We start from the raw sequence: 26,946 nt of genomic DNA, 5'->3' as shown, positions 1-26,946 counted from the left end.
AACTACCTCAGCGACCTCAGCCCCAGAAATAGGAGAGCCCACCACAGACTCCCCAGGCACTGCTTCCTCATAGGAAGACTTGTTGGTGGGATTGAGGAGGTCTTCGAAGTATTCCCTCCACCGATCCACAACATCCGCAGTCGAGGTCAGCAGAACACCATCCTCGCTATACACGGTGTTGATAGTGCACTGCTTCCCCTACCTGAGGCGGCGGATGGTGGTCCAGAATTGCTTCGAAGCCGTCCGGAAGTCGTTTTCCATGGCCTCACCGAACTCCTCCCATGTCCGAGTTTTTGCCTCTGCGACCGCTGAAGCCGCACACCGTTTGGCCTGTCGGTACCTGTCCGCTGCCTCAGGAGTCCTATGAGCCAAAAGAACCCGATAGGACTCCTTCTTCAGCAATACTGGCCATATATTCACTTGTTTTGCAGCCCTAATGGATATCCCTTTGGGTCTGCTGAAAATCTTTGTCCTGTGTTTTTTGGGATTATTATTCATAATTCACCCTAATGGATATCCCTTTGGACTTGTCATTCATTTCCACACAGGATGCCTCAAACTCAGCCTGTCCCCCACAAAAGAATTGCTTCGGTTTCTGGATGTTTTTAAAGAGGGTATAATGGGCACAATCGAGGACCCTCAATCTGTTGACTCAATTGTTAGTTAGTTATTTACAATTTGGAATGCATAAAAAAAGCCAAGCATATGTGTTATTGTCTTCCATATGGAATTGTGAATGATAAACAGCACATTGCTTTCCAATTTTTGCGTATTTCCAGGATGACTGATGTGACAACATGGTCAGAGTGCAGAAGCATTACGACAGTGACGTAAAATCTATGGATATTGTTGAAGATATTCGGAGCGGAACATTTAAATAGGCTGACTGAATTTGTGGGATTTTGTGACGTTTTGGAAGTATTTTCACATTCTTTGCGGATTGTAAATACAATTGGATATGGTTTAATGGATACAATGAAACACAAATAAGCATATAAAGTAGAGATGTCCGATAATATCGGATTGCCGATATTATCGGCCGATAAATGCTTTAAAATGTAATATCGGAAATTATAGGTATCGGCTTCGAAAAGTTAAATTTATGACTTTTTAAAACGCCGCTGTACGGAGTGGCACACGGACGTAGGGAGAAGTACAGAGCGCCAATAAACCTTAAAGGCACTGCCTTTGCATGCCAGCCCAATCACATATCTACGGCTTTTAACACACACAAGTGAATGCAAAGCATACTTGGTCAACAGCCATACAGGTCACACTGAGGGTGGCCGTATTACAACTTTAACACTGTTACAAATATGCGCCACACTGTGAACCCACACCAAACAAGAATGACAAACACATTTCGGGAGAACATCCGCACCGTAACACGACATAAACACAACAGAACAAATACCCAGAACCCCTTGCAGCACTAACTCTTCCGGGACGCTACAATATACACCCCCCACTCCACCCTCCACCTCAACCCCGCAACCCCCACCTCAACTTCCTCATGCTCTCCTAGTGAGAGCATGTCCCAAATTCCAAGCCGCCTTTTTGAGGCATGTTAAAAAAAAAAATGCACTTTGTGACTTCAATAATAAATATGGCAGTGCCATGTTGGCATTTTTTCCATAACTTGAGTTGATTTATTTTGGAAAAACTTGTTACATTGTTTAATGCATCCAGCGGGGCATCACAACAAAATTAGGCATTATAATGTGTTAATTCCACAACTGTATATATCGGTATCGGTTGATATCGGAATCGGTAATTAAGAGTTGGACAATATCGGAATATCGGCAAAAAAGTCATTATCGGACATCTCTAATATAAAGTCAACTTGTCTTTCCAATTTATTGGTACTTAAATGTACTTTTGAGCGCCGCCTTCTTGCTTTTTTTGGCATGGAAAACATTACTAAAAGGCAACCCGGCAGAGTGCGCTCTGAGTGCTTTGCTGCTTGTTTTCCGGCCAAGTGCTTGAGCCGATGCTGAGGGTGAGACATCAAAATATGGCACCGCTTGATTTGATGAACGTTGGTCGGTAACTATAGTAGTACCAAATTCGGTACCCATATTTAATGTCACAGCAAAGTCTGAATACCAGTAATTTGGTATTTCAGCTGGTCTTTTCAGATATACGTTACTGAAAGTTGCTTGACCAGTAAACAAAAGAGACTTCACCTGTCGTCTCCACTGTAGAAAGAAGTTCCTCATGGAATGCATTATTTAAATTCAGCTGGGTCTTACAAAAAAATTCTGTGAGGAAAAAAAAAATCAACTTATGCATTTTTAGCATTTGACTGCACACTGTGAGCAATTGGTTTCACTCCAATGCAATAACCAACCTGCATCGCTAATTTCTGCAAAGTCACTGTCTTCTATGAAAGGAAAAAGGACCTAGAAGCAGAAATAAAAAGACACAATATGAATAATGTGGACCAAATTACGCCAAGGGCAATGTATGCCTATAATAAATCTTGCTGTCATAATGAACACACTATATTGTGTGACAATTGCACTATGACGGTCTCACCGGTATCATATTATGTTTTAATCTTAATAAATGGCAGGTACCATACCTTTTCGCTCTCGTTCGCTCCATCTTCTTCTATATAGATGGATTTGCGAGGTATTGCAAGAACCGGGGAGGCACCGAACCCAATGGGACTGCTGAGGTCTGGTTGGTCTACTGGGGTGTGACGCTCATTCCTCTGAGGTGTTTTTAACACAGAGCACAGTTTTAAGACCCCACCTGGTGTGGGGCCTCGAACTGGTGTCCCTCCTTTGTGCAACGGGGTGCTGGGAGGCAGGTTTCGATCATAAACCTCAGGAGAAAGAGCACCTCCAAAATGCACTCGCCTCTTGTTCTTCTTTGCAGCAAAGGTCCCAGAGGAAGTTTCCTGTCCTGTACAGCCAAAAAACTTGAATTAAAGACTCAGTGGCATGACACATGTCATATGTTATCTTTTAGGGTTGGAGAATTACTACAAAATACTACAATCAGAAAAACCACTGATGAGCCACGCAACGTGCGCACAAATTCCTGAGCTAGTGAAACGGATGACTGAGCTTTTGAGTGGAAAAAAGGTCATGTTTACTAAAGTTTGGTATCTCACCGTGGTTGCTACCTTTTATCTGACACAAAGCTAGTTTGCCTAGTCAATAATCACTTAACTCAACAAAAAAACTAAGGCCATATGATTGCCGTGTCAATGTTACTGCGGACGTAGCCATAGAATTGGCTCAAAAACAGAATTCACTGTTAAAGGCGGAATATCACAAAAATGTACATAAATGTGACTGGAATGCTTTCATTGTGAGGAGAAGTAACATTTGTTCGGGGAAATTATGTATTCCACTTTGCAACTCGTTTTTGAAAATTATGCATATTTTGTGTTTTCCCATCATAAAAAATGCTTGTTTTTTTTGACAAAAAGAGCATAAGACATAAAAAACAATACCAGTATATAAAAACTTTATATCTACGGATAGGTCAGAAGCTGTTGAAGATTATCACACTTTTATGAGTCTGACCGTTTTTCGGCTAAATTGGGATAGCGTGAATTTTTGGGAAAAAACGGTCATAGTTCCAAAAATAACAGTGCATCAAAATGAGTGTTGTTATGAATTGTTGACATACTAAGAGCTGTAATTACCTCGTCTAAAGTATTCCACTTAGCAACTCGTTTTTAGAAATGATGCATATTTTGTGTTTTCCCCTCCTAAAAATTTTGTTTTTTTTTATTTACAAAAGAGCATAAAACATAAAAACAATACCACTATATGAAAACATATTTATGGATAGGTCTGAAGCTGTTTAAGAATTTAAAGCATTGAAGTTAAAAAAAAATCATTAAAAAATAAATATATACCGTATTTTCCGCACCATTAGCCGCACCTAAAAACCACAAATTTACTCAAATGCTGACAGTGCGGCTTTTAACCCGGTGCGCTTTATATATGGATAAATATTAAGATTCATTTTCATAAAGTTTCGATCTCGCAACTTAGGTAAACAGCCGCCATCTTTTTTCCCGGTAGAACAGGAAGCGCTTCTTCTTCTACGCAAGCAACCGCCAAGGTAAGCACCCGCCCCCATAGAACAGGAAGCGCTTCTTCTTCTACTGTAAGCAACCACCCGCCCCCGGAAGAAGAAGAAAAAACGCGCGGATATCACCGTACGTTTCATTTCCTGTTTACATCTGTAAAGACCACAAAATGGCTCCTACTAAGCGACAAGGATCCGGTTCATGAAAAGACGCAATCTCTCCATCCGCACACGGATTACTACCGTATTTCACAGCAACTGATATTCCTGTGAACCGCACTGTGGAACGGGAGCACGTACGGTGAATATTCGCACCACAGGGAATGAGAAGTCATCCTTCACTGTGGTTCTAGCTTGCCATGCTAATGGCCAGAAACTTCCACCCATGGTGATATTCAAAAGGAAGACCTTGCCAAAAGAGACCTTTCCAGCCGGCGTCATCATAAAAGCTAACTCGAAGGGATGGATGAAGAAAAGATGAGCGAGTGGTTAAGGTAAGTTTAAGTTTACGCGAAGAGGCCGGGTGGCTTTTTTCACGCAGCTCTGTCTATGTTGATATACGTATGTTTGCGATTGCACATTTGCGTACATTTTGGGAGTGAACAGAGTTGTTAGAACGCTGGTTTTTAATATATTATTAAAGTTTGACTGACCTATCTGACTGTTTTTTTGACATTCCTTTAGCGCAGTTAGATGCGGCTTACAACACGGGGCGGCTTATTGGTGGACAAAGTTTTGAAATATGCCGTTCATTGAAGGCGCGGCTTTTAACCCAGGGCGCCTTATGATGCGGAAAATACGGTATATATATATATATATATATATATATATATATATATATATATATATATATATATATATGTATGTGTGGGAAAAAAATCACAAGACTATTTCCTCTCTACAGGCCTGTTTCATGAGGGGGGGTACCCTCAATCATCAGGAGATTTTAATGGGAGCATTCGCATACCATGGTTTATATAGGGCACAGAGTGGGTGGGTACAGGCTGGCCTAGGGGCGTGGTGATTGGCTCATGTGTTACCTAGGAGGTGTTTCCGTCTATGGCGGCATGTTACAATTTCGCTGCGCTTGTTGAGGGATGACAGGTCTGGACGGTAAATAATAAACAGTTTCTCTTTCAAGCATAGGTTGCATCTTTTATTACCACTATTGTAAGGTGTGCTGGATGCAAGAATTTGCCATGTTATTGAATATTCAACATTATTGTCTTTGAGGTCCCAAATGTGTTTGCTGAGTTCTGTGGTATTTCGCAGGTTTTTGTTCCTGAAAGAAGCCTTGTGATTGTTCCATCTGGTTTTGAATTCTCCCTCGGTTAATCCTACATATGTGTCGGATGTGTTAATGTCCTTGCGTATTACCTTAGATTGGTAGACAACTGATGTTTGTAAGCACCCCCCGTTGAGAGGGCAATCAGGTTTCTTTCGACAGTTACATCCTTTGTTGGTTTTGGAGTCGCTCTGTCTGGGGGCCGACGGCTCATTTGCAATTGTTTTGTTGTGGTTTGAGATGATTTGTCGTAGATTGTTCATGCAGCTGTAGCTCAATTTAATGTTGTTCTTGTTGAATACTTTTCTTAGGGTGTTGTTTTTGGGAAAGTGTTTGTCAATCTGAGGAATTTGTGTCCAATGTTCGTTGAGACGTTTTTGCTGTATGGGGGGTTGTACCAGATGATGTCGTTTCGTTTTCTGTTCTTTTTTGGCTGGTTTCCTGGCGTGGGTTCATAGGTGAGGGTGAAATTGTATCCGCTTTCATCAAGGGCTTTTTGGTACGGGGGGGTTGCTTGGTCAAATTCAGCTTTGCTAGATGACAGCATCGATAGCCTTTTATTGATTCCGGTAGGTATTCTTTTCGTGGTGGTGGGTGGGTGGTTGCTGTCATGGTGCACGTATTGGAGTGTTGTGTTGGGTTTCGTGAATGGTTGGTAGCTGTTATTTCTCAGGTTGAAAGTGACGTCAAGGAAGTTGACGGTTTGTTTGTTGGCTTCAATCGTGATCCGTAGGCCGTTCTCTTTGAAAATTTGGCATATGCGGTTCTTGGTATTCTCGCTGCTCCTTGGCGAGGCGCGACACACTGCCAGTCCGTCATCACGGTAAATACCAAGGTTCAGATTGAGGCTAGCAAGCTGGGAGAGGAGGAAACTCCCAACGAGTTCACACGTTTCTGCTCCGTCAAAACTTCCCATAGTGACGTCAAATGTTGCATTGTTCTTTTTTTGCCATGGTGTACTGTTGTGGATGAGAATGGAGTTTTTTGCGTGGATGATGATGTTTCTTTCGTTGCCTGTGATTGAGTCGTAGTCTGAGGCGAAGTCTAGTGTGTCTTGCGTGATGGAAGGGTAAAATTCCTCGATATCAAAGGAGATAAAGTTGTGCTGTTGTTTGTCTTGGATGTTGTTGAACCATTTGATTACTGCTGCTGTATTTCTCCATTGGTTGAGTGGTGTTTTGTCCTTGATTTTTGTGTTGACTCTGTCCAGGATTATTTTGCTGATTTTTCCTATTTCAGATTTAGTTGGGTTTATTAGTCGGCATGTTGGGTTATTTGCGAAGTTGGGTTTGTGGTCCTTCAATGTGATGAAGGCTTCCTTGTTGGCTGTGGCGTCCACCCTGTCCTCAATGTCCAGTTCAGCCGCGATCCTTTTATTTTCCAGGTGGATGTTCTGTAAGGTGTTGGGTTGCGCTTTTTTGTATGATTTGGTGATGCTTCTGTCCAGTAAGGTGTGGTGTTCTGGTATGTCCATTCTGTAGAAGTTTGTGGTTTTATCGGCAGCTATGATGAGGTTGTTTACTTTCTTGATGCGCTCCTTGTCATTTTTCAGCTTGGTGAGGAGTGGGTTGCGGATTGGCTTGAATTTGACTGATTGTATCATTTTGACTGATTGTATCATTTTGACTGATTGTATCATTGTATCATTTTGACTGATTGTATCATTTTGAGCATGTCGTTGGTGAGGAGTGGGCATGTCGTGGGCATGTCGTGGGCATGTCGTTGGTGAGGAGTGGGTTGCGGATTGGCTTGAATTTGACTGATTGTATCATTTTGAGCATGTCGTTCTCAAAATCCTTTAGTTCCTCAACTGTGGGTGGGTTCTTGGTAGATTTGAATCCGTAAGTTTCCTTTTGCATTCCTTTTGTTTCAGGATGGAGGAAAAAATGTGCTTTCCACCGCATCCTTCTTAGGAAGTGTTCCGTCTTTTCTATGAGCCTTAGCTTGTAGTCATTCTGCGCGGGTATGGGAATGTTCTTCGTGGAGTAGTCGATGTTGAATTTTTCCATTTCTGATCGTCGTACAGTGCTCAACAAATGTCAATTTGGAGCGGAGTATATGTCTTAATAAGGTTATCCAAAAAATAGTGCTCGATACCGTAGTAGAGCGCAATATATGTATGTGTGGGAAAAAAATCACAAGACTATTTCATCTCTACAGGCCTGTTTCATGAGGGGGGGTACCCTCAATCATCAGGAGATTTTAATGGGAGCATTCGCATACCATGGTTTATATAGGGCACAGAGTGGGTGGGTACAGGCTGGCCTAGGGGCGTGGTGATTGGCTCATGTGTTACCTAGGAGGTGTTTCCGTCTATGGCGGCATGTTGTTACAATTTCGCTGCGATTGTTGAGGGATGACAGGTCTGGACGGTAAATAATAAACAGTTTCTCTTTCAAGCATAGGTTGCATCTTTTATTACCACTATTGTAAGGTGTGCTGGATGCAAGAATTTGCCATGTTATTGAATATTCAACATTATTGTCTTTGAGGTCCCAAATGTGTTTGCTGAGTTCTGTGGTATTTCGCAGGTTTTTGTTCCTGAAAGAAGCCTTGTGATTGTTCCATCTGGTTTTGAATTCTCCCTCGGTTAATCCTACATATGTGTCGGATGTGTTAATGTCCTTGCGTATTACCTTAGATTGGTAGACAACTGATGTTTGTAAGCACCCCCCGTTGAGAGGGCAATCAGGTTTCTTTGGACAGTTACATCCTTTGTTGGTTTTGGAGTCGCTCTGTCTATATATATATATATATATATATATACACCATTTTTCATCACTTTGGAGAGAGAGTGTGAGATTTTGGAAAAAACTGTTAAAGTTCCAAAAATAATTAATCACAATCAGTTTTGTTATGAATTATTGACTTATTAAAGGCTAAAATTACCTCAACTAAAGTATTCAACTTTGCAACTTGTTTTTAGAAATGATGCATATTTTGTGTTTTCCCCTCCTAAAAATGTTAGTTTTTTTTATTTACAAAAGAGCATAAAACATAAAAACAATACCACTATATGAAAACATATTTATGGATAGGTCTGAAGCTGTTTAAGAATTTAAAGCATTGAAGTTAAAAAATAAAATAATTAAAAAATAAATAAATAAATAATATATATATATATATATATATATATATATATATATATATATATATATATATACACCATTTTTCATCACTTTGGAGAGAGAGTGTGAGATTTTGGAAAAAACTGTTAAAGTTCCAAAAATAATTAATCACAATCAGTTTTGTTATGAATTATTGACTTATTAAAGACTAAAATTACCTCAACTAAAGTATTCAACTTTGCAACTTGTTTTTGGAAATCATGCATATTTTGTGTTTTTTCCATAATAAAAAACTTTAGTTTTTTTTAACAAAAAAAGCATAAAATATAAATAGAAAAACAGCACCAATATAGAACAATTTTATACCCATAGATAGGTCTGACGCTGTTGAAGAATTTAAAGTATGCAAGTTTTAAAAAATAGTATATGATTTATAACACTTTGAGCGTGCCCATTTTTGGTCGCTTAGGAGGATTAACAGTTTTGAATTAAGTCGATTCCAGGGTTAAAATAACAGCACTGTGCGCAACATACAATCTGATTGCACGAACAAAAAAAAGTTTACACAAGACAAATGTACTTAAAGCACATTGATACATTTACAAAATTATTATGCTTTGAATTACAATACTGGCCAAAATTGTCATAAGATGTATAATATTGCAACAATAAATGTGAGGATTTTTGCATTTGAGTAACAAACATATTACATTTCAGTTATGACACAAAAAGCACACACTCACGGAATTAAAAACAAAAAGAAAAAAAATGAATTCTATTTTTTTTTATTATTGCTATCTGTGGGGGGGGGGGGGGGGGGGGGGGGGGGCGTGGCCTGCGGACCTGCAGCGAAGCGGGGTGTGCCAGGACCGGCTTCGAGATCAGCGACAGGTGCGTGGATGGCCCACCTGGGCGCGTTTATCTAATCACCTGTCGCTCTGTTAAAGGCAGCAGCCGGGAAGGAGTGAGGAGAGAGTTGTTGGTGAATGACGAGCACGAGACGAGAGAGAGCGAGAGCGAGATTGACAGACACGAAAGACATTTGCTGAAAAGCATAAAAGAGACGGATATTGAGAAATAAATCAAGTGTTCTGAAACCTGAATGTTGCTGTCATGTCGCTGATTGGTGGTCCGAGGAACCCGGAGGAAAGAGTCCTCCACACTATCATTTTAATTTATTGATGTAACTATTATTTTTTATTTGAATTGTTTGATACTAATTTATATCAGCTGTTCTTTTAAATGATATATAAATATTATATCTGAAGTTTAACTTTGATGGTACAATAAAGACTTTTCATATTAATTAATTATTAATGGTGATTTCAATACTGTAAAATTGTTGACAAAATTTTATGATGGTCTGATTTGTGCTGCTAACATGATGTTGAACAGATGACCCTAAAGCATTGGATCTCTAAAAAAGTAATTGTACTGTCATTGTAGCCTTAAAAGCCCTCTAAAACAACTTCAAATGCCTCCATCAATGTTTTATATACACTCTGCAAGTACCGTATTTTCCGCACTATAAGGCGCACCTAAAAACCACAAATTTTCTCAAAAGCTGACAGTGCGCCTTATAACCCGGTGCGCTTTATATATGGATTAATATTACGATTCATTTTCATAAAGTTTCGATCTCGCAACTACGGTAAACAGCCGCCATCTTTTTTCCCGGTAGAACAGGAAGCGCTTCTTCTTCTACGCAAGCAACCGCCAAGGTAACACCCGCCCCCATAGAACAGGAAGCGCTTCTTCTTCTACTGTAAGCAACCACCCGCCCACGTAGAAGAAGAAAAAGGGCGCGGATATTACCGTACGTATCATTTCCTTTGTGTGTTTACATCTGTAAAGACCACAAAATGGCTCCTACTAAGCGACCGGGATCCGGTTCATGAAAAGACGCAATCTCTCCATCCGCACACGGATTACTATTTCACAGCAACTGATATTCCTGTGAACCGCACTGTGGATACAACGGGAGCACGTACGGTGAATATTCGCACCACAGGGAATGAGAAGTCATCCTTCACTGTGGTTCTAGCTTGCCATGCTAATGGCCAGAAACTTCCACCCATGGTGATATTCAAAAGGAAGACCTTGCCAAAAGAGACCTTTCCAGCCGGCGTCATCATAAAAGCTAACTCGAAGGGATGGATGAAGAAAAGATGAGCGAGTGGTTAAGGTAAGTTTAAGTTTACGCGAAGAGGCCGGGTGGCTTTTTTTACGCAGCTCCGTCCATGTTGATATACGATTCCATGCGCGCCCACATCACGCTGGTTTTAATATATTATTAAAGTTTGACTGACCTATTTGACTGTTTTTTTGACATTCCTTTAGCGCAGTTAGATGCGGCTTACAACACGGGGCGGCTTATAGGTGGACAAAGTTTTGAAATATGCCGTTCATTGAAGGCGCGGCTTATAACCCAGGGCGCCTTATGGTGCGGAAAATACGGTATATATATAATGTAGTAACATATACGTTCATATCAATATGTTGGACTGCAAAAAATAAAAAAAATATATATATATTTTTTTTCTTGTCTATCATGTGGATTGTGAACAATAGGCACAATTCCCCCAAAAAGTGCAGTTCCTCTTTAATTAGGAAAAGAAAAACAATTCAAGTGGCCTGATTTTCACGTAGCGTTCTGTCTGGATGTAGTCTCCGAGGCAAGTATGAACTCAGATAAAACACAGGCTACTGGTGCATGACTAACAAAGGAGTGGGTGTTTTTACCTGCTGGCTTCATCTCCAGTAGTGGCGGGAGAGATGAGATTTGGAAAGCAGAGGAAGACTCATCTGTTGAATCTGAAGTAGGGTCACAGCTACCAGGAGGGATTTCAAGTTCAACAACATTGTCCTGTTGAGAGAATACGTGACTTTTAGGAGTTCAGATGTCTGCAAACACATGGTTGTGCAAACTTTTTCCACCGAGGGTCGCATACATTAAAATAAAACTAATCCAGTGTGGCTCAAAATAGGCTTAATCCAGCTAAATTAAAAAAAACAACCATCCACATCTTATCTTTGATTTATTGATGACAAAGCAAATTAGTCTAATGTCTACTAATATATCTAATTTATAATTATTTTTACAACACGTAGAGAGTCTAAAAAAAATGGGCTTGGCTCTCGGTTGACCCCTGACATACCAGCTATACAGCACACAGTGCAAAGGTCGTAACTAGGGGTGTAGCGGTACGTGTATTTGTATTGAACCGTTTCGGTACTGGGGTTTCGGTTCGGTTCGGAGGTGTACCGAACGAGTTTCCACACAAACATATTAAGTAGCCGCCCCCGCTTCCTTCTGCCTCTGTCAGTCCTCTCCACAGCACCCAGCATTGTCCCACCCACACAACCATCTGATTGGTTACAAACAGAGCGGTAACAGCCAATCAGCAGTGTGTATTCAGAGCGCATGTAGTCAGTGCTTAGCGTTTAGCAGGTAAGCATCAGGCAGCGGACTCTCCCCAAATGATAATAAACACCTCCCAGTCAACTACTAGTAACATCACTACGAGCCCGTTGACCTTCTAGAAATATAAAAGGCAGCTCAGCTCGCTCGCAGTTCTGGCTTGAGGTGAAGGCTAATTCGCTTTTTAGCGTAACGTTAGCTCATTTTGCGGTGTGTGTGTGTGTGTGTGTGTTACGGACAGCAAAGCCCTGTCTGTCTGTTATTTCACTTTACCTTAATCTGTGTTGAAGCAGCAAAAAAGGACATTATGTTAAATGAAGAGTTTTTGTCTCTGATAGTTGATATAATAATGTAAGTGCATCATAAAGCCTACATGAACTCCATGGTGTTCAGGGATGAATAGTCTCTCCTAAGTTACATTAATCATAGTCTCTCCTATTGCTATTGTACCATTTTTTCCAGCTATAGTTACATTAATCATTAGTAATGCAGCAGCCTAGTTTTGAATGGCAGAGTCCCTGCTATCACATGTTGATAAAAATATAACATTTACATAATAAAAATCAACCACAGGCTTCCCAAATGCTGTAATAAATTAAACATGATGAGTTGACTTGAAACTATTTAATGTTGCACTTTTTATATGTAGAAGAAAAGTTTTGTCATTTTATTTAATCTAAGCAACAACTTGAGGCAGTTTAATGTTGATTAACGTGGGCAGAATTATTATAGTGTTCCCAATGTTAAAAGGATAAAGTCGTTGCTTACAAATTTGGTAAATAAATAACCAAAAAATGTATATTTTGTCGTTTTCTTACTGTACCGAAAATGAACCGAACCGTGACCTCTAAACAGAGGTACGTACCGAACCGAAATTTTTGTGTACCGTTACACCCCTCGTCGTAGGTTATCATGCTGTAGTAATCTTCATCAAAACCGCACATTGTAGGACAGAAACAGTTTGGGAGTTAATGCAAACCCAATCTTGATTCAAATTTAAGACTAGAGGTGGGTACCGATACTCAGTGCCATTATGGTACCAACATCAACGGTAGTCACCACAGTGAAAAACTAAGTAGCTCAGAATCAGAATCAGAAATACTTTATTAATCTCTGAGGGGAAATTAAGATTTTCAGCACAATTCCATTCAAGAGCAAACAAACATTACAGGGAGACAGAACAGGATCGCTCTCAGTGCTTTGTTTCGGTAATAAATGAATACATACTCAGCCAACAACAGCAAGTGCTTGAAGGTAACGTTGTAAAAACATCTTGTAAGTAATATAGCATCCCGACAGAGGCAATCAGTCTGACACTCTTTATTGCCAGCCTTAAAGGGGAACTGCACTTTTTTGGGGGGTGAATTTTGCCTATCGTTCACAATTATTATGAGAGACAAGAACACACGTTTTTTTTAGGATTTTAAAGATGATAAAAAAAAAGGTTGGAAGATGCGGCTAAAGGTTGTAGCCTTCATAGCCCTCTATAATAACTGCAAACCCTCCATCAAATTGTCCAAAGCTGTTTTGCATCAGTATATGTGAGAGATTTAGCATTTAATTAACAAACATTTTACACAATTTTATTTGACAGAAAAAGTACACACTCTATGGTGGTAAAATAAGTGTAAAAGTAAAAAATGGAACTAAAAACAATTAAAATGCAAAAACAGCATTTAATTGTTTTTTATATTGCCATTGGTATTTTAATTTATTGTTACCATTATTATTTTACTTGTGGTTTATTTATTAATAATTTATATCTGGTTTTTTTTTTTTTAATTGAGTTTTGATGGTACAATAAATACACATGGTATTTAAATAATTGTGTAATTAATCGAGATTACAATATCAATCAAAAATAATCGTGATTGTTATTTTTGCCATAATAGTCAAGCCCTACCCTGTGTTGTTCATTGCTGTTGGTTTTGCAGTGGTGATTATGATTAATTGTGCATTTTATTTCATATTGGTGAATTTATTACTTATTTATAATTTTATCAATGTATTTAAGTTACTAATCTTCTCAATTTGCAAGTCAAACAATTACAAAAAGTAAATTAAAAAAACATTGTTTTGAAAGAAACTGAATTTTTGCCTTTTTTGGTCCCGTGCAGTGTGAACATAGCGATAGAGTTAAAGGGGAACATTATCACAATTTCAGAATGGTTAAAACCATTAAAAATCAGTTCCCAGTGGCTTATTTTATTTTTCGAAGTTTTTTTCAAAATTGTGCCCATCACGCAATATCCCTAAAAAAAGCTTCAAAGTGCCTGATTTTAACCATCGTTATATAGACCCGTCCATTTTCCTGTGACGTCACACAGTGATGCCAATACAAACAAACATGGCGGAAAGAACAGCAAGGTATAGCGACATTAGCTCGGATTCAGACTCGGATTTCAGCGGCTTAAGCGATTCAACAGATTACGCATGTATTGAAACGGATGGTTGTAGTGTGGAGGCAGGTAGCGAAAACGAAATTGAAGAAGAAACTGAAGCTATTGAGCCATATCGGTTTGAACCGTATGCAAGCGAAACCGACACGGCAGCCAGCGACACGGGAGAAAGCGAGGACGAATTCGGCGATCGCCTTCTAACCAACGATTGGTATGTGTTTGTTTGGCATTAAAGGAAACTAACAACTATGAACTAGGTTTACAGCATATGAAATACATTTCGCAACAACATGCAATTTGAGAGTGCAGACAGTCCATTTCAGGCGCGCTAAGAACATATATTTTTCCACGATTTCAGCACTCAGGTTAACCATACCTAAATAGACACAAAATACTGCTTTACACAAGACTACCCGAATGTACTCGAATGATTGAAAAAAATTAATGTTTTAAGATAAATGATTGGTAAACACAGTTTATGTATAATAATTTACGACTGACCATTTCGCCGGCTTTCCCCACAGCCTCGTATTTTTAACAAATTTCGTCCAATTTCTTGCCACTTTCGCATCTTTGGGCCACTGGTGCAACCTGAATCCGTCCCTGTTCGTGTTGTCACACCCTCCGACAACACACCGACGAAAGTGAGAAAATGGCGGATTGCTGCCCGTTGTGACGTCATCGCTCCGAGAGCGAATAATAGAAAGGCGTTTAATTCGCCAAAATTCACCCATTTAGAGTTTGGAAATCGGTTAAAAAAAATATGGTCTTTTTTATGCAACATCAAGGTATATATTGACGCTTACATAGGTCTGGTGATAATGTTCCCCTTTAAGCTTGGAACATAAAAATGACCAGTTTGTTGACACAATTAAAAAGTCAAGATTGTCACGACGTGTCTCTTGTGCATTGCATCAAAGTGACTGGAACAGAGTATCACCTGTCGATGTGGAGAGAAGAATGTGGGTGGCTTATGTTCAATATGCAGCAGTGGGGAAAGAAGTAGAGGACGGGTCGCTTCAGTCTCACTTGATGGCAGTCCGTCTGGGGTGACGTCATCACCGCATTCTTTCACGGCTTTCTTATTGTCCTATAGACATGAGAAGATTTAACCAGTGGTAGAAGAAGGAAAACATTTCAGTGCAAGGAATAACACAGATTTAAAAATACGGTATACCTGCCATTGAATTAATGGCCAAGAGATACTGAGCAGTCAAGAAAGTCTATGGTCAGAGAGATAGTACAGGTACCTCCTTGTCACGCAAGTTCAAGTCGAGGTATGGAGCATGTTCTTTTCCAATCTTCACTTGACAGCCGTTCAGGGGGCCCACACGCCGCCTCTTGCTGGGTGTAGGTGACGTTACTGGAGTGTGGTTCTCTTTTCTTTCTTCCTGGTTGTTCACGTCTAAGATAAGAAAAAGCCTCAATCAAAAACGCATGTTAGAAAATTGCTTAAACCTTTTAAAAGGGTAAAAGCAGCATGAGAGGGTAATGGTCAATATTTTTCTTTTATAATGCATTAGTTGCAAAGAGAGAGGTAAGCAGTTTATCAATTAGAAGGGTAGATTAACATATTGTAGAAACATAATTTTCTTTGAACTCTTCATAATAAAAACACCCCATAATTAGTACACTACATTAAAACTGATGGAGTTTCATCTGCAATAATTTAAAAGGGTCAAATGCTGCTCATTTCAGGTGCCTGTAAAATGGTATCGATCCCAGTGGAGCGCTACCATTTATCTTAATAAAATACTCAATAAAGCTCAGGTTGTACACAGGGTAAAACTGCATTTCTCCACACAGGAAAAAAAAAAAAAACACTTTCTGGCAAGTTCTCATACTGTGTATGGACTTCCTGAAGTGATGTGAGGAATGAAAAAATAAAACATGTTGTGATGTTCTCATACGCAACAGATTTAAGAGTGTCTTAAAAATGAAACCTGGGTCATTTAAAACACACACAAACCTCATGACATTTTCACATGATGCAGATGAAAATAAAGCTGAAAAAAAGATGTACACATCCCGGGTAAAGAAAGGTGTCCAAGCAGTAAAATGCAGTTCAGCATGATACAAGGCATAGTAACACTTGTCTAATTGTATTTGTTAGAATAATTATGTATATATTATCACACAACTTTTATGCTTAAGGCCCTAGGGAAAATAACTGTTAACTGAAAATCGCAAGAAGAAGTTATTGGGGATAAGAAGATTCTGGGGAAGTTATGTGATAAACAGGAGGGAAATGTTAGAACAATTATGCATATATTATCACACAACTTTTATGCTTAAGGGCCGTTGCTATAATTATTGTCAATTGTGCTGAAGTGGTATTTTTCTTTGTCTGTGCAAAGCTGGCAATCCAAAAGATTGCAAGCCAGTCTGGTATCAGTGTTGTGTCCAGAAACGGCCTGCTGACTGCCAAGGCTGAACACCGCCGTGACGCAGACAGAGAAGACACAAGGCGATATCACCAGCGCCAACACATTTGCATTTTTGTATAATCATATATTGTGTCTAACTGGAGTTGTCGAGATTACCCCCTTCCCTCAGCGACAGCTTCAGTGATGTAAACAGGGACCTCCCAAATAAATAGAGGAAGCACGCGGGCTGGACTTTTAGAACGTAGTTTGGATCTGTAACTAGAGTACAGCCCAAAAAACGTGTCTCCTCAATTGAAATTTAACTCTGTCTCTGCATGATTCCTTGCTTCTCGTCTGTTTAATAGATGTCATTAGTGTTTGAACCTGACAGTATTCAAATAGGATTTTGTTTTATTGGATAGATGGACATGAAAGTAGAGACCAATAAATATAAATTATGCAAAAAATTATTATTCTTTTTCTAACCACAGCCTGCCATTTAACATGATTCCTGAAGAAGGGTGGAGGAGTGTAAAAGAAAAAGCAAACAGATCCAGATCTTGTGGTAGGCGGGCCAAGTGTTTGATAGATAATGGGTCACACTTTAGTATGAGGAACATATTCACCATTTATTAGTTCCTTATTAAAGTAACAAAGACTTACCGATAATTTAGAGTTATTTGGACACTAGGGGAACATATAAGGGTTAGGGTTACTAATAAGCAATAACTCTGAGGTCATTGAGGGAAGACTCTTAGTTAATGGCTTACTGGTTGTATAATAAGGCCATGCAGAATAATGCATTAATAAGTACTTAATAATGACTAATTAAGAGCCAATATGTTAATAATTTCCATGTTAATAAGCAACTAATTAATGGTGAGTATGTGTTCCCCATACTAAAGTTTTACCAGATAATGTACTAACGACCAAATACTTCAAATTAATATAAAGAAAAGTTGTGGCCATTATGCCTACAAGATGTAAAAAAATAGCCCCTGACTGCAGTTTATAAAGTTCTAGTAAAGACGGTCTACAAGATTTTCCCAATTGATCTAGAAGATCATTTGCGAGGTCAGAGGTTACGGACGTTAAATGAGAGGATCTTGCATCTCACTTCATTTCAAATTCCTCCCAAACGTGTTTAATGTAGGTTTGGTTTTCAAATTCTTCCCCAATGAATGGATCGAAGAAAAAACACAATGGATGCCTTCTGGGAAGGAGAAGTAAGCTGGTTAGTTTTTTGTTTGTTTGGTAGTTCGAGGATGACGCAACCAAAGAAACGTTACATTATGAATTGATATATACAGCCTATTATTTGCGCACTATTGACAAGTGATGTACCGCTGCCGAAACCAGATGTTGACAAAACGCACGCCATTGTCTGGAGTGTTGTCGGCATGTCTGCAATATTGACGTAATTTTAATATATCCCAGATATAACTGCGGACAGCCATCTACATAATGTGCCAATATTGAGAGGACATAGGCAGCTTTTAAGCAGAGAAAGTCCAACGGGAAAAACAGCGCAAAGCCAGTGCGACATCATGCTCGCCTCCTTCATTGGGGACATCGAGGGACCGAATAAAGAGTCTCTAAACACGCGTACATTTTAAAATAACACCAGAAGAAAATGCTAGATTTGTTGCTAGTTTTTATTCTAAAAAGTCATTAAAAGTCTCTAAACCAGTGTTTTTCAACCTTTTTTGAGCCAAGGCACATTTTTTTTGCGTTGAAAAAATGCGAAGGCACACCACCAGCAGAAATCATTAAAAAATGAAACTCTGTTGACGGTAAAAAGTCGTCGTAATTGTTGGATATGACTTTAAACCATAACCAAGCATGCATCAATATAGCTCTTGTCTCAAAGTAGGTGTACTGTCACCACCTGTCACATCACACCCTGACTTATTTTGACTTTTTTGCGGTTTTCTTGTGTGCAGTGTTTTAGTTCTTGTCTTGCGCTCCTATTTTGGTGGCTATTTCTCTTTTTTTGCTGTTTTCCTGTAACAGTTTCATGTCTTCCTTTGAGCGATATTTCCCGCATCTACTTGTTTTAGCAATCAAGAATATTTCCGTTGTTTTTATCCTTCTTAGTGGGGACATTGTTGATTGTCATGTCATGTTCGGATGTACATTGTGGACGCCGTCTTTGCTCCACAGTAAGTCTTTGCTGTCGTCCAGCATTCTGTTTTTGTTTATTTTGTAGCCAGTTCAGTTTTAGTTTTGTTCTGCATAGCCTTCCCTAACTTTCACGTGGTCGGGGGGGGGGCGTGGTTAAGATATATATATATATATATATATATATATATATATATATATATATATATGTATATATATATATATATATATATATATATATATATACACATATATATATATATATATATATATATACACACACACACACACACACACACCGGTATATATAAGAAATACTTGACTTTCAGTGAATTCTAGCTATATATATATATATATATATATATATATATATATATAAATAAATACTTAAATTTCAGTGTTCATTTACAAACTACAACCCACAAACACTTTAGAGTTAGGCTCCACCATCAGAATGTGTACTTAAACTTATAAAGATCACATGGATATTATTCAGTGAGTTGATTCACCAAAACTAACCTGTTATACAGGAGGAAAAAGCACACAGGACATTTCAATTGTTCACAGACTGGTCGCGCTCATCAGAATGACAAGACACTTCCGGTCTGCAGGTGATAGCATTCAATTGGGAAGAAACACCCTACTGCCCCCTACTGACCAATGTGAATACTGATAAATGTGTAATGACAGCTCCAAAAACGAATTCAAAACCACAAAATAAAATAAATAAATCAACACAAAAATGTGACACATTATGGGTGGGTCACATATGCATGTACAGTAGATGGCAGTATTGTCCTGTTTAAAAGTGTCACAACATTGCTGTTTACGGCAGACGAACTGCTTTACGGTATACACTGTTGTTGTGTGTTGTCAACACGTCACTCAGGTCCGCCTGAATTTCGGGAGTTTTTCGGGAGAAAATTTGTCCCGGGAGGTTTTCGGGAGAGGTGCTGAATTTCGGGAGTCTCCCGGAAAATCCGGGAGGGTTGGCAAGTATGGTCTAGGGGAAACCCTGATATTCTTAGTTTACATTTCCATACTGATATAAAAATGACCACTGCAGAGGACACTGCCTTCCATAGTGTAAAAGTTAAAAAACGCCAGAGCGTTTTACACTTTTTATGTGGATGTTTACGTTGTCACTTTAAAGACATCAACTGTAAGTTTTTCTTTTTAATATTCGCTTGAAACAGCAGGTGTTCCTGCACAATTATTTGCACTTAAAAACACATGTTTGTAGTAAAAAACATGATGCTTTCAGAGTTAGTCTTGTGTTGTTTTTGTGTGAGGCTCAAGACATACGGAACTTCTACTGAAGGACCCCTGTTAAACTTTTAATCTTGTAGCAACGTCGCAGACTCACCAGACAGATTATCTCTTGTCATGACGCATCCTCCAGTGCTGTCATTCTGCCTTGGCATTGGATCACAGGCTTCACTCGCCTCCAAATTCAACAGATTCTGGAAGGAAGCCATTTTCTGCGTCAGGGTGGATGCTATCCGGGGAAGGTAGGGGCTGCCTCTGACATGCTGGGAGTTCAGATGGCATAAAATACAAGTTGACTAGAATTAAGCAAATCAAATAAATCATCCATGTAAAATTAAAGCTCTGACTAATAAGCAAGCGTCACTCATAGATCCTTAAAGAATACAAAGAACTTTAACCCTTGTGTAATGTTCATATTGTTGTTACTCAGCCAGCGTTTGTGGGTCTGATGGGCCCGTTGCATTTTGTGGCTTTTAAAGGGGAACATTATCACAATTTCAGAAGGGTTAAAACCATTAAAAATCAGTTCCCAGTGGCTTATTATATTTTTCGAAGTTTTTTTCAAAATTTTACCCATCACGCAATATCCCTAAAGAAAGCTTCAAAGTGCCTGATTTTAACCATCGTTATAAACACCCGTCCATTTTCCTGTGACGTCACATAGCCAACACAAACAAACATGGCGGAAAGAACTGCAAGCTATAGCGACATTAGCTCGGATTCAGACTCGGATTTTAGCGGCTTAAGCGATTCAACAGATTACGAATGTATTGAAACGGATGGTTGTAGTGTGGAGGCAGGTAGCGAAAATGAAATTGAAGAAGAAAATGAAGCTATTGAGCCATATCGGTTTGAACCGTATGCAAGCGAAACCGACGAAAACGACGAAAACGACACGACAGCCAGCGACACGGGAGAAAGCGAGGACGAATTTGGCGATCGCCTTCTAACCAACGATTGGTATGTGTTTGTTTGGCATTAAAGGAAACTAACAACTATGAACTAGGTTTACAGCATATGAAATACATTTGGCAACAACATGCCCTTTGAGAGTGCAGACAGCCCAATTTTCATCAATTAATATATTCTGTAGACGTACCCTCATCCGCGCTCTTTTCCTGAAAGCTGATCTGTCCAGTTTTGGAGTTGATGTCAGCAGGCCAGGGAAGCTAGGGTCGATATTCTTCTCTTGCCAAGACATCCAGGGGGTTTAGCTCGCTCGTCTGCGGGAACAAACTGCCGCCACTGCTTGCCGTGCTACCGAGGTCCTTGGTCCCTGAATTGCTCACACACTCCGGCAGATTCAATGGGGGTCTGGCGGCAGATTTCTTTGACTTTATCGTTGGAAATGCATCTGCTTTGAGTGTCGCAGGATATCCACACATTCTTGCCATTTCTGTCGTAGCATAGCTTTCGTCGGTAAAGTGTGCGGAACAAACGTCCAATTTCTTGCCACTTTCGCATCTTTGGGCCACTGGTGCAACTTGAATCCGTCCCTGTTCGTGTTGTTACACCCTCCGACAACACACCGACGAGGCATGATGTCTCCAAGGTACGGAAAACAGTCAAAAAAACGGAAAAAAACAGAGCTGATTTGACTCGGTGTTTGAGAAAATGGCGGATTGCTTCCCGATGTGACGTCACGTTGTGACGTCATCGCTCCGAGAGCGAATATTAGAAAGGCGTTTAATTCGCCAAAATTCACCCATTTAGAGTTCGGAAATCGGTTAAAAAAATATATGGTCTTTTTTCTGCAACATCAAGGTATATATTGACGCTTACATAGGTCTGGTGATAATGTTCCCCTTTAATGCCTCACAATCAAAGACTTTTATGTTAAAATACTGAACAGCTGTTTATTGGGATAAGGAAAACATCTGTTCAGTATTTTAACATAAAAGTGTTTGATTGTGAAGCATTAAAAGCCACAAAATGCAACGGGTCCATCAGACCCACAAACGCTGGCTGAGTAACAACAATATGAACGTTGCATGGAAAATTTGTCTGCCAGTTTCTGCATCCCACAGGGATTCTTCTTTTGTGTTTCTGCACCTGCGGTTCCCACACAAGGTTGCAACATTGTTTGTCAACACTGCCTGCTCTCATTTTCTCGCACATTTGACCCTCTGGTGTTCTGTGTACCTACACTCTGTCCTCCTCCTGTCTAGGCCTGCTGTGTGTGTGTGTGTGTGTGTGTGTGGTACACAGAACATCAATTTCCGCACTTCTATTAGCCCCGGGTCCAGTGGACCCGAACATCTTATATGTAGTAGAAATGTGTAGAGGGGGTGTATGGTGTGTGGTCATTAAATATGTATTCTGATATATGTTCTTCACAGAAAATGAGCCAAAGTCAGTGAGCCTCAGTTTGAAAAATTACCGTATTTTTCGGACAATAAGTCGCAGTTTTTTTAATAGTTTGGCCGGGGGTGCGACTTATACTCAGGAGCGACTTATGTGTGAAATTATTAACACATTACCGTGAATTATCAAATAATATTATTTATCTCATTCACGTAAGAGACTAGACGTATAAGATTTCATGGGATTTAGCGATTAGGAGTGACAGATTGTTTGGTAAACGTATAGCATGTTCTATATGTTATAGTTATTTGAATGACTCTTACCATAATATGTTATGTTAACGTACCAGCCACGTTCTCAGTTGGTTATTTATGCCTCATATAACGTACACTTATTCAGCCTCTTGTTCACTATACTTTATTTATTTTAAATTGCCTTTCAAATGTCTATTTTTGGTGTTGGCTTTTATCAAATAAATTTCCCCCAAAAATGCGACTTATATATGTTTTTTTCCTTCTTTATTATGCATTTTCGGCAGGTGCGACTTATACTTCGGTGCAATTTATACTCCAAAAAATACGGTAATTAATTGTATTATTTTTCTTTTAATAAAAAATGAAAACGGGCCCCACAGACCCGAACACCTGTTTGCAGCATTTACACAGATACCTGAACGACGCCAACTTTTCAATGTATTTTACACAGTATATCCCGCCCTCTTACGGCTTCTCGTGCGTAACGCATTACAGTTAGGTGTTGTTAGCTGATGAGAACGATTTGGATAGCTGGTGTTAGCTGTCATTGCATGAACAATCATTTAATATTAGGGGTGTAACGGTAAGTGTATTTGTATTCAACCGTTTCGGTACGGAGGTGTACCGAACGAGTTTCCACACGGACATATTAAGTAGCGTAACGCACGTTGTGTAAACAATGCACACCGAGGCACAACACACTGCATTCTAGCAGCTAACGGGCTACGATAGACTGACCTTACGTCCTCTTTTCACCGGACATGTCCTCTTTTGCGGAGCTGTCAGGGCGCAGTTTCTTAAATGCCTCAAATGTCCGGCATTTTGAGTTAGGGTTGCGTGTATGTTCAATGTACGTTCAGGGTTAAGAAGGGGTTAAAAACAAAACAAATTGTGCGCAGCAGCATTGGTGAGGGAGGGGCAGAGACAGAGAGAGAGAGTGAGTTATGGTAAACGCGCATGCGTCGCCAGGCTCTGCTTTTTAGCCATAGATTTATCAGATTTAATTTTTTATCATCTATAGCATGGGTGTCAAAAGTGTGCCCCGGAGGCCGTTTGCGGCCCACAGCTCATGTTTTAAAGGTTCACGGCACATTCTAAAAATACTATTAAAATAAACAAAAACATAACAAAAGTGCAATAAAAAAGCTTAAAGATTAAATGTAATTTAGAAAAAGTCGCAATGTTGACTAATAAAACAAAGCTGTTTTTTTTTCTTTCAAACTGTCATTGCTCAAAACATAATATTGAATAAAAATCAATGTTATTATGAATTATTGACCTATCCAAGGTTCCCATTACCGTATTTTCCGCACTATTAGCCGCACCTAAAAACCACAAATTTACTCAAAAGCTGACAGTGCGGCTTTTAACCCGGTGCGCTTTATATATGGATTAATATTACGATTCATTTTCATAAAGTTTCGATCTCGCAACTTCGGTAAACAGCCGCCATCTTTTTTCCCGGTAGAACAGGAAGCGCTTCTTCTTCTACGCAAGCAACCGCCAAGGTAAGCACCCGCCCCCATAGAACAGGAAGCGCTTCTTCTTCTACTGTAAGCAACCACCCGCCCGCGTAGAAGAAGAAAAAGCGCGCGGATATCACCGTACGTTTCATTTCCTTTGTGTGTTTACATCTGTAAAGACCACAAAATGGCTCCTACTAAGCGTCAGGGATCCGGTTCATGAAAAGACGCAATCTCTCCATCCGCACACGGATTACCGGTACTATTTCACAGCAACTGATATTCCTGTGAACCGCACTGGATACAACGGGAGCACGTACGGTGAATATTCGCACCACAGGGAATGAGAAGTCATCCTTCACTGTGGTTCTAGCTTGCCATGCTAATGGCCAGAAACTTCCACCCATGGTGATATTCAAAAGGAAGACCTTGCCAAAAGAGACCTTTCCAGCCGGCGTCATCATAAAAGCTAACTCAAAGGGATGGATGAAGAAAAGATGAGCGAGTGGTTAAGGTAAGTTTAAGTTTACGCGAAGAGGCCGGGTGGCTTTTTTCACGCAGCTCTGTCCATGTTGATATACGTATGTTTGTGATTGCACATTTGCGTACATTGTGGGAGTGAACATAGTTGTTAGAACGCTGGTTTTTAATATATTATTAAAGTTTGACTGACCTATCCGACTGTTTTTTTGACATTCCTTTAGCGCAGTTAGATGCGGCTTACAACACCGGGCGGCTTATAGGTGGACAAAGTTTTGAAATATGCCGTTCATTGAAGGCGCGGCTTTTAACCCAGGGCGCCTTATGGTGCGGAAAATACGGTACTTCACATCAAATATTCCACTAAGAAAAATATTTTTGGTGGAAGATTTTGCAAATTTGGTAAATAAATAACCCAAAAATTTATATTTTGTTGTTTTCTTACTGTACCGAAAATGAACCGAACCGTGACCTCTAAACCGAGGTACGTACCGAACCGAAATGTTTGTGTACCGTTACACCCCTATTTAATTTTTTTTTTTTTTTAAACGCATTCTAAATATTATAAGGGTTTTTTGTTGTGGCAGTCGATTTGTGAGTGGAATGTTATTAAAACATAATTCATAGCATCAATCAAAACCAGAACGTCTTCATAACACGTGACAACGAAAATATTTATTTGCAGTGACTGCTTCTCACCTGTGGAGTCCGAAGTTTTGATGAATCCTTCATTCTCTGCTGGCCAATGAATCGAATGAGAGAATTTGTTTCTGGGGAGCCCCTCGCACCAACGCTGGACCTTCTTCTTGCCTTTAATTGTGCCAAACGAGACTTTTCTGGTGGAGGAGGCAAAAACAGTGGTCATACAGGCATGAGTCTTTTTTTTTTTAAAGCAGATACACCTGTGCCACAATGCTCACCTGTGTGTCGTGATGAGGTTGGGGTGAAACTTTGGACAGAAATACCAAACTGTGACGGTGTATGAAAATTAAGAGGGGCTGGACTATTCCTTAAAACAGGAGCAGAGTCATCTTGGGAAGGCTGCAACATTTTCTCCTTCTGGTCTGTCTCCTTGATATGTTGAGTGGCCATCTTCATAAAGCACTATGTGGGTTAATGTCAACACAGGATGATAAACACTTAACATAATTATCTCAGAATATACAGTCGTGGTCAAAAGTCAAAATAACATAATGTCATGGCTGTCTTGAGTTTCCAATCATTTCTACAACTCTTATTTTTTTGATTGGAGCACATACTTGTTGGTCACAAAAAAACATTCATGAAGTTTGGTTCTTTTATGAATTTATTATGGGTCTACTGAAAATGTGAGGGTCAAAAGTATGCATACAGCAATGTTAATATTTGCTTACATGTCCCTTGGCAAGTTTCACTGCAATAAGGCGCTTTTGGTAGCCATCCACAAGCTTCTGCTTGAATTTTTGACCACTCCTCTTGACAAAATTGGTGCAGTTCAGCTAAATGTGTTGGTTTTCTGACATGGACTTGTTTCTTCAGCATTGTCCACAAGTTTAAGTCAGTTCTTTGGGAAGGCCATTCTAAAACCTTCATTGTAGCCTGATTTAGCCATTTCTTTACCACTATTTACGTGTGTTTGGGGTCATTGTCCTGTTGGAGCACCCAACTGCGCCCAAGACCCAACCTCCGGGTTGATGATTTTAGCTTGTCCTGAAGAATTTGGAGGTAATCCTCCTTTTTCATTGTCCCATTAACTCTCTGTAAAGCACCAGTTCCATTGGCAGCAAATCAGGCCCAGAGCATAATACTACCACCACCATGCTTGACAGTAGGAATGGTGTTCCTGGGATAAAAGGCCTCACCTTTTCTCCTCCAAACATATTGCTGGGTATTGTGGCCAAACAGCTCAATTTTTGCTTCATCTGACCACAGAACTCGGAAAAGGGTGGAGTGCCATCTCCGGGTTGGGGAGGAGATCTTGCCCCAAGTGGAGGAGTTCAAGTACCTCGGAGTCTTGTTCACGAGTGAGGGAAGAGTGGATCGTGAGATCGACAGGCGGATCGGTGCGGCGTCTTCAGTAATGCGGACGCTGTATCGATCCGTTGTGGTGAAGAAGGAGCTGAGCCGGAAGGCAAAGCTCTCAATTTACCGGTCGATCTACGTTCCCATCCTCACCTATGGTCATGAGCTTTGGGTTATGACCGAAAGGACAAGATCACGGGTACAAGCGGCCGAAATGAGTTTCCTCCGCCGGGTGGCGGGGCTCTCCCTTAGAGATAGGGTGAGAAGCTCTGCCATCCGGGGGGAGCTCAAAGTAAAGCCGCTGCTCCTCCACATCGAGAGGAGCCAGATGAGGTGGTTCGGGCATCTGGTCAGGATGCCACCCGAGCGCCTCCCTAGGGAGGTGTTTAGGGCACGTCCGACCGGTAGGAGGCCACGGGGAAGACCCAGGACACGTTGGGAAGACTATGTCTCCCGGCTGGC

At 40.1% G+C, this 26,946-nt stretch overlaps 1 protein-coding gene across 1 annotated transcript in view; it reads right to left on the bottom strand.

Annotated features, from left to right (window-relative positions):
- Positions 1–26,946, bottom strand: part of LOC140679239 (uncharacterized) — a 50,517-nt gene that overhangs the window by 20,107 nt on the left and 3,464 nt on the right. The window contains exons 2-10 of the mRNA XM_072914239.1: positions 25,404–25,575; positions 25,183–25,319; positions 20,080–20,245; positions 15,477–15,631; positions 15,167–15,316; positions 11,149–11,272; positions 2,585–2,910; positions 2,351–2,402; positions 2,187–2,261 (exon numbers count right to left, since the gene is read on the bottom strand). Coding sequence (XP_072770340.1) covers positions 2,187–2,261; positions 2,351–2,402; positions 2,585–2,910; positions 11,149–11,272; positions 15,167–15,316; positions 15,477–15,631; positions 20,080–20,245; positions 25,183–25,319; positions 25,404–25,575 — 1,357 coding nt within the window. The remainder of the gene's footprint in view (positions 1–2,186; positions 2,262–2,350; positions 2,403–2,584; positions 2,911–11,148; positions 11,273–15,166; positions 15,317–15,476; positions 15,632–20,079; positions 20,246–25,182; positions 25,320–25,403; positions 25,576–26,946) is intronic.

Source organism: Nerophis lumbriciformis, linkage group LG12 (assembly GCF_033978685.3).
Source record: "Nerophis lumbriciformis linkage group LG12, RoL_Nlum_v2.1, whole genome shotgun sequence".
NCBI lineage: Eukaryota > Metazoa > Chordata > Actinopteri > Syngnathiformes > Syngnathidae > Nerophis > Nerophis lumbriciformis.
The sequence above is the reverse complement of the archived record's forward strand: the minus strand, read 5'-3'. Positions and strand labels throughout refer to the sequence as shown.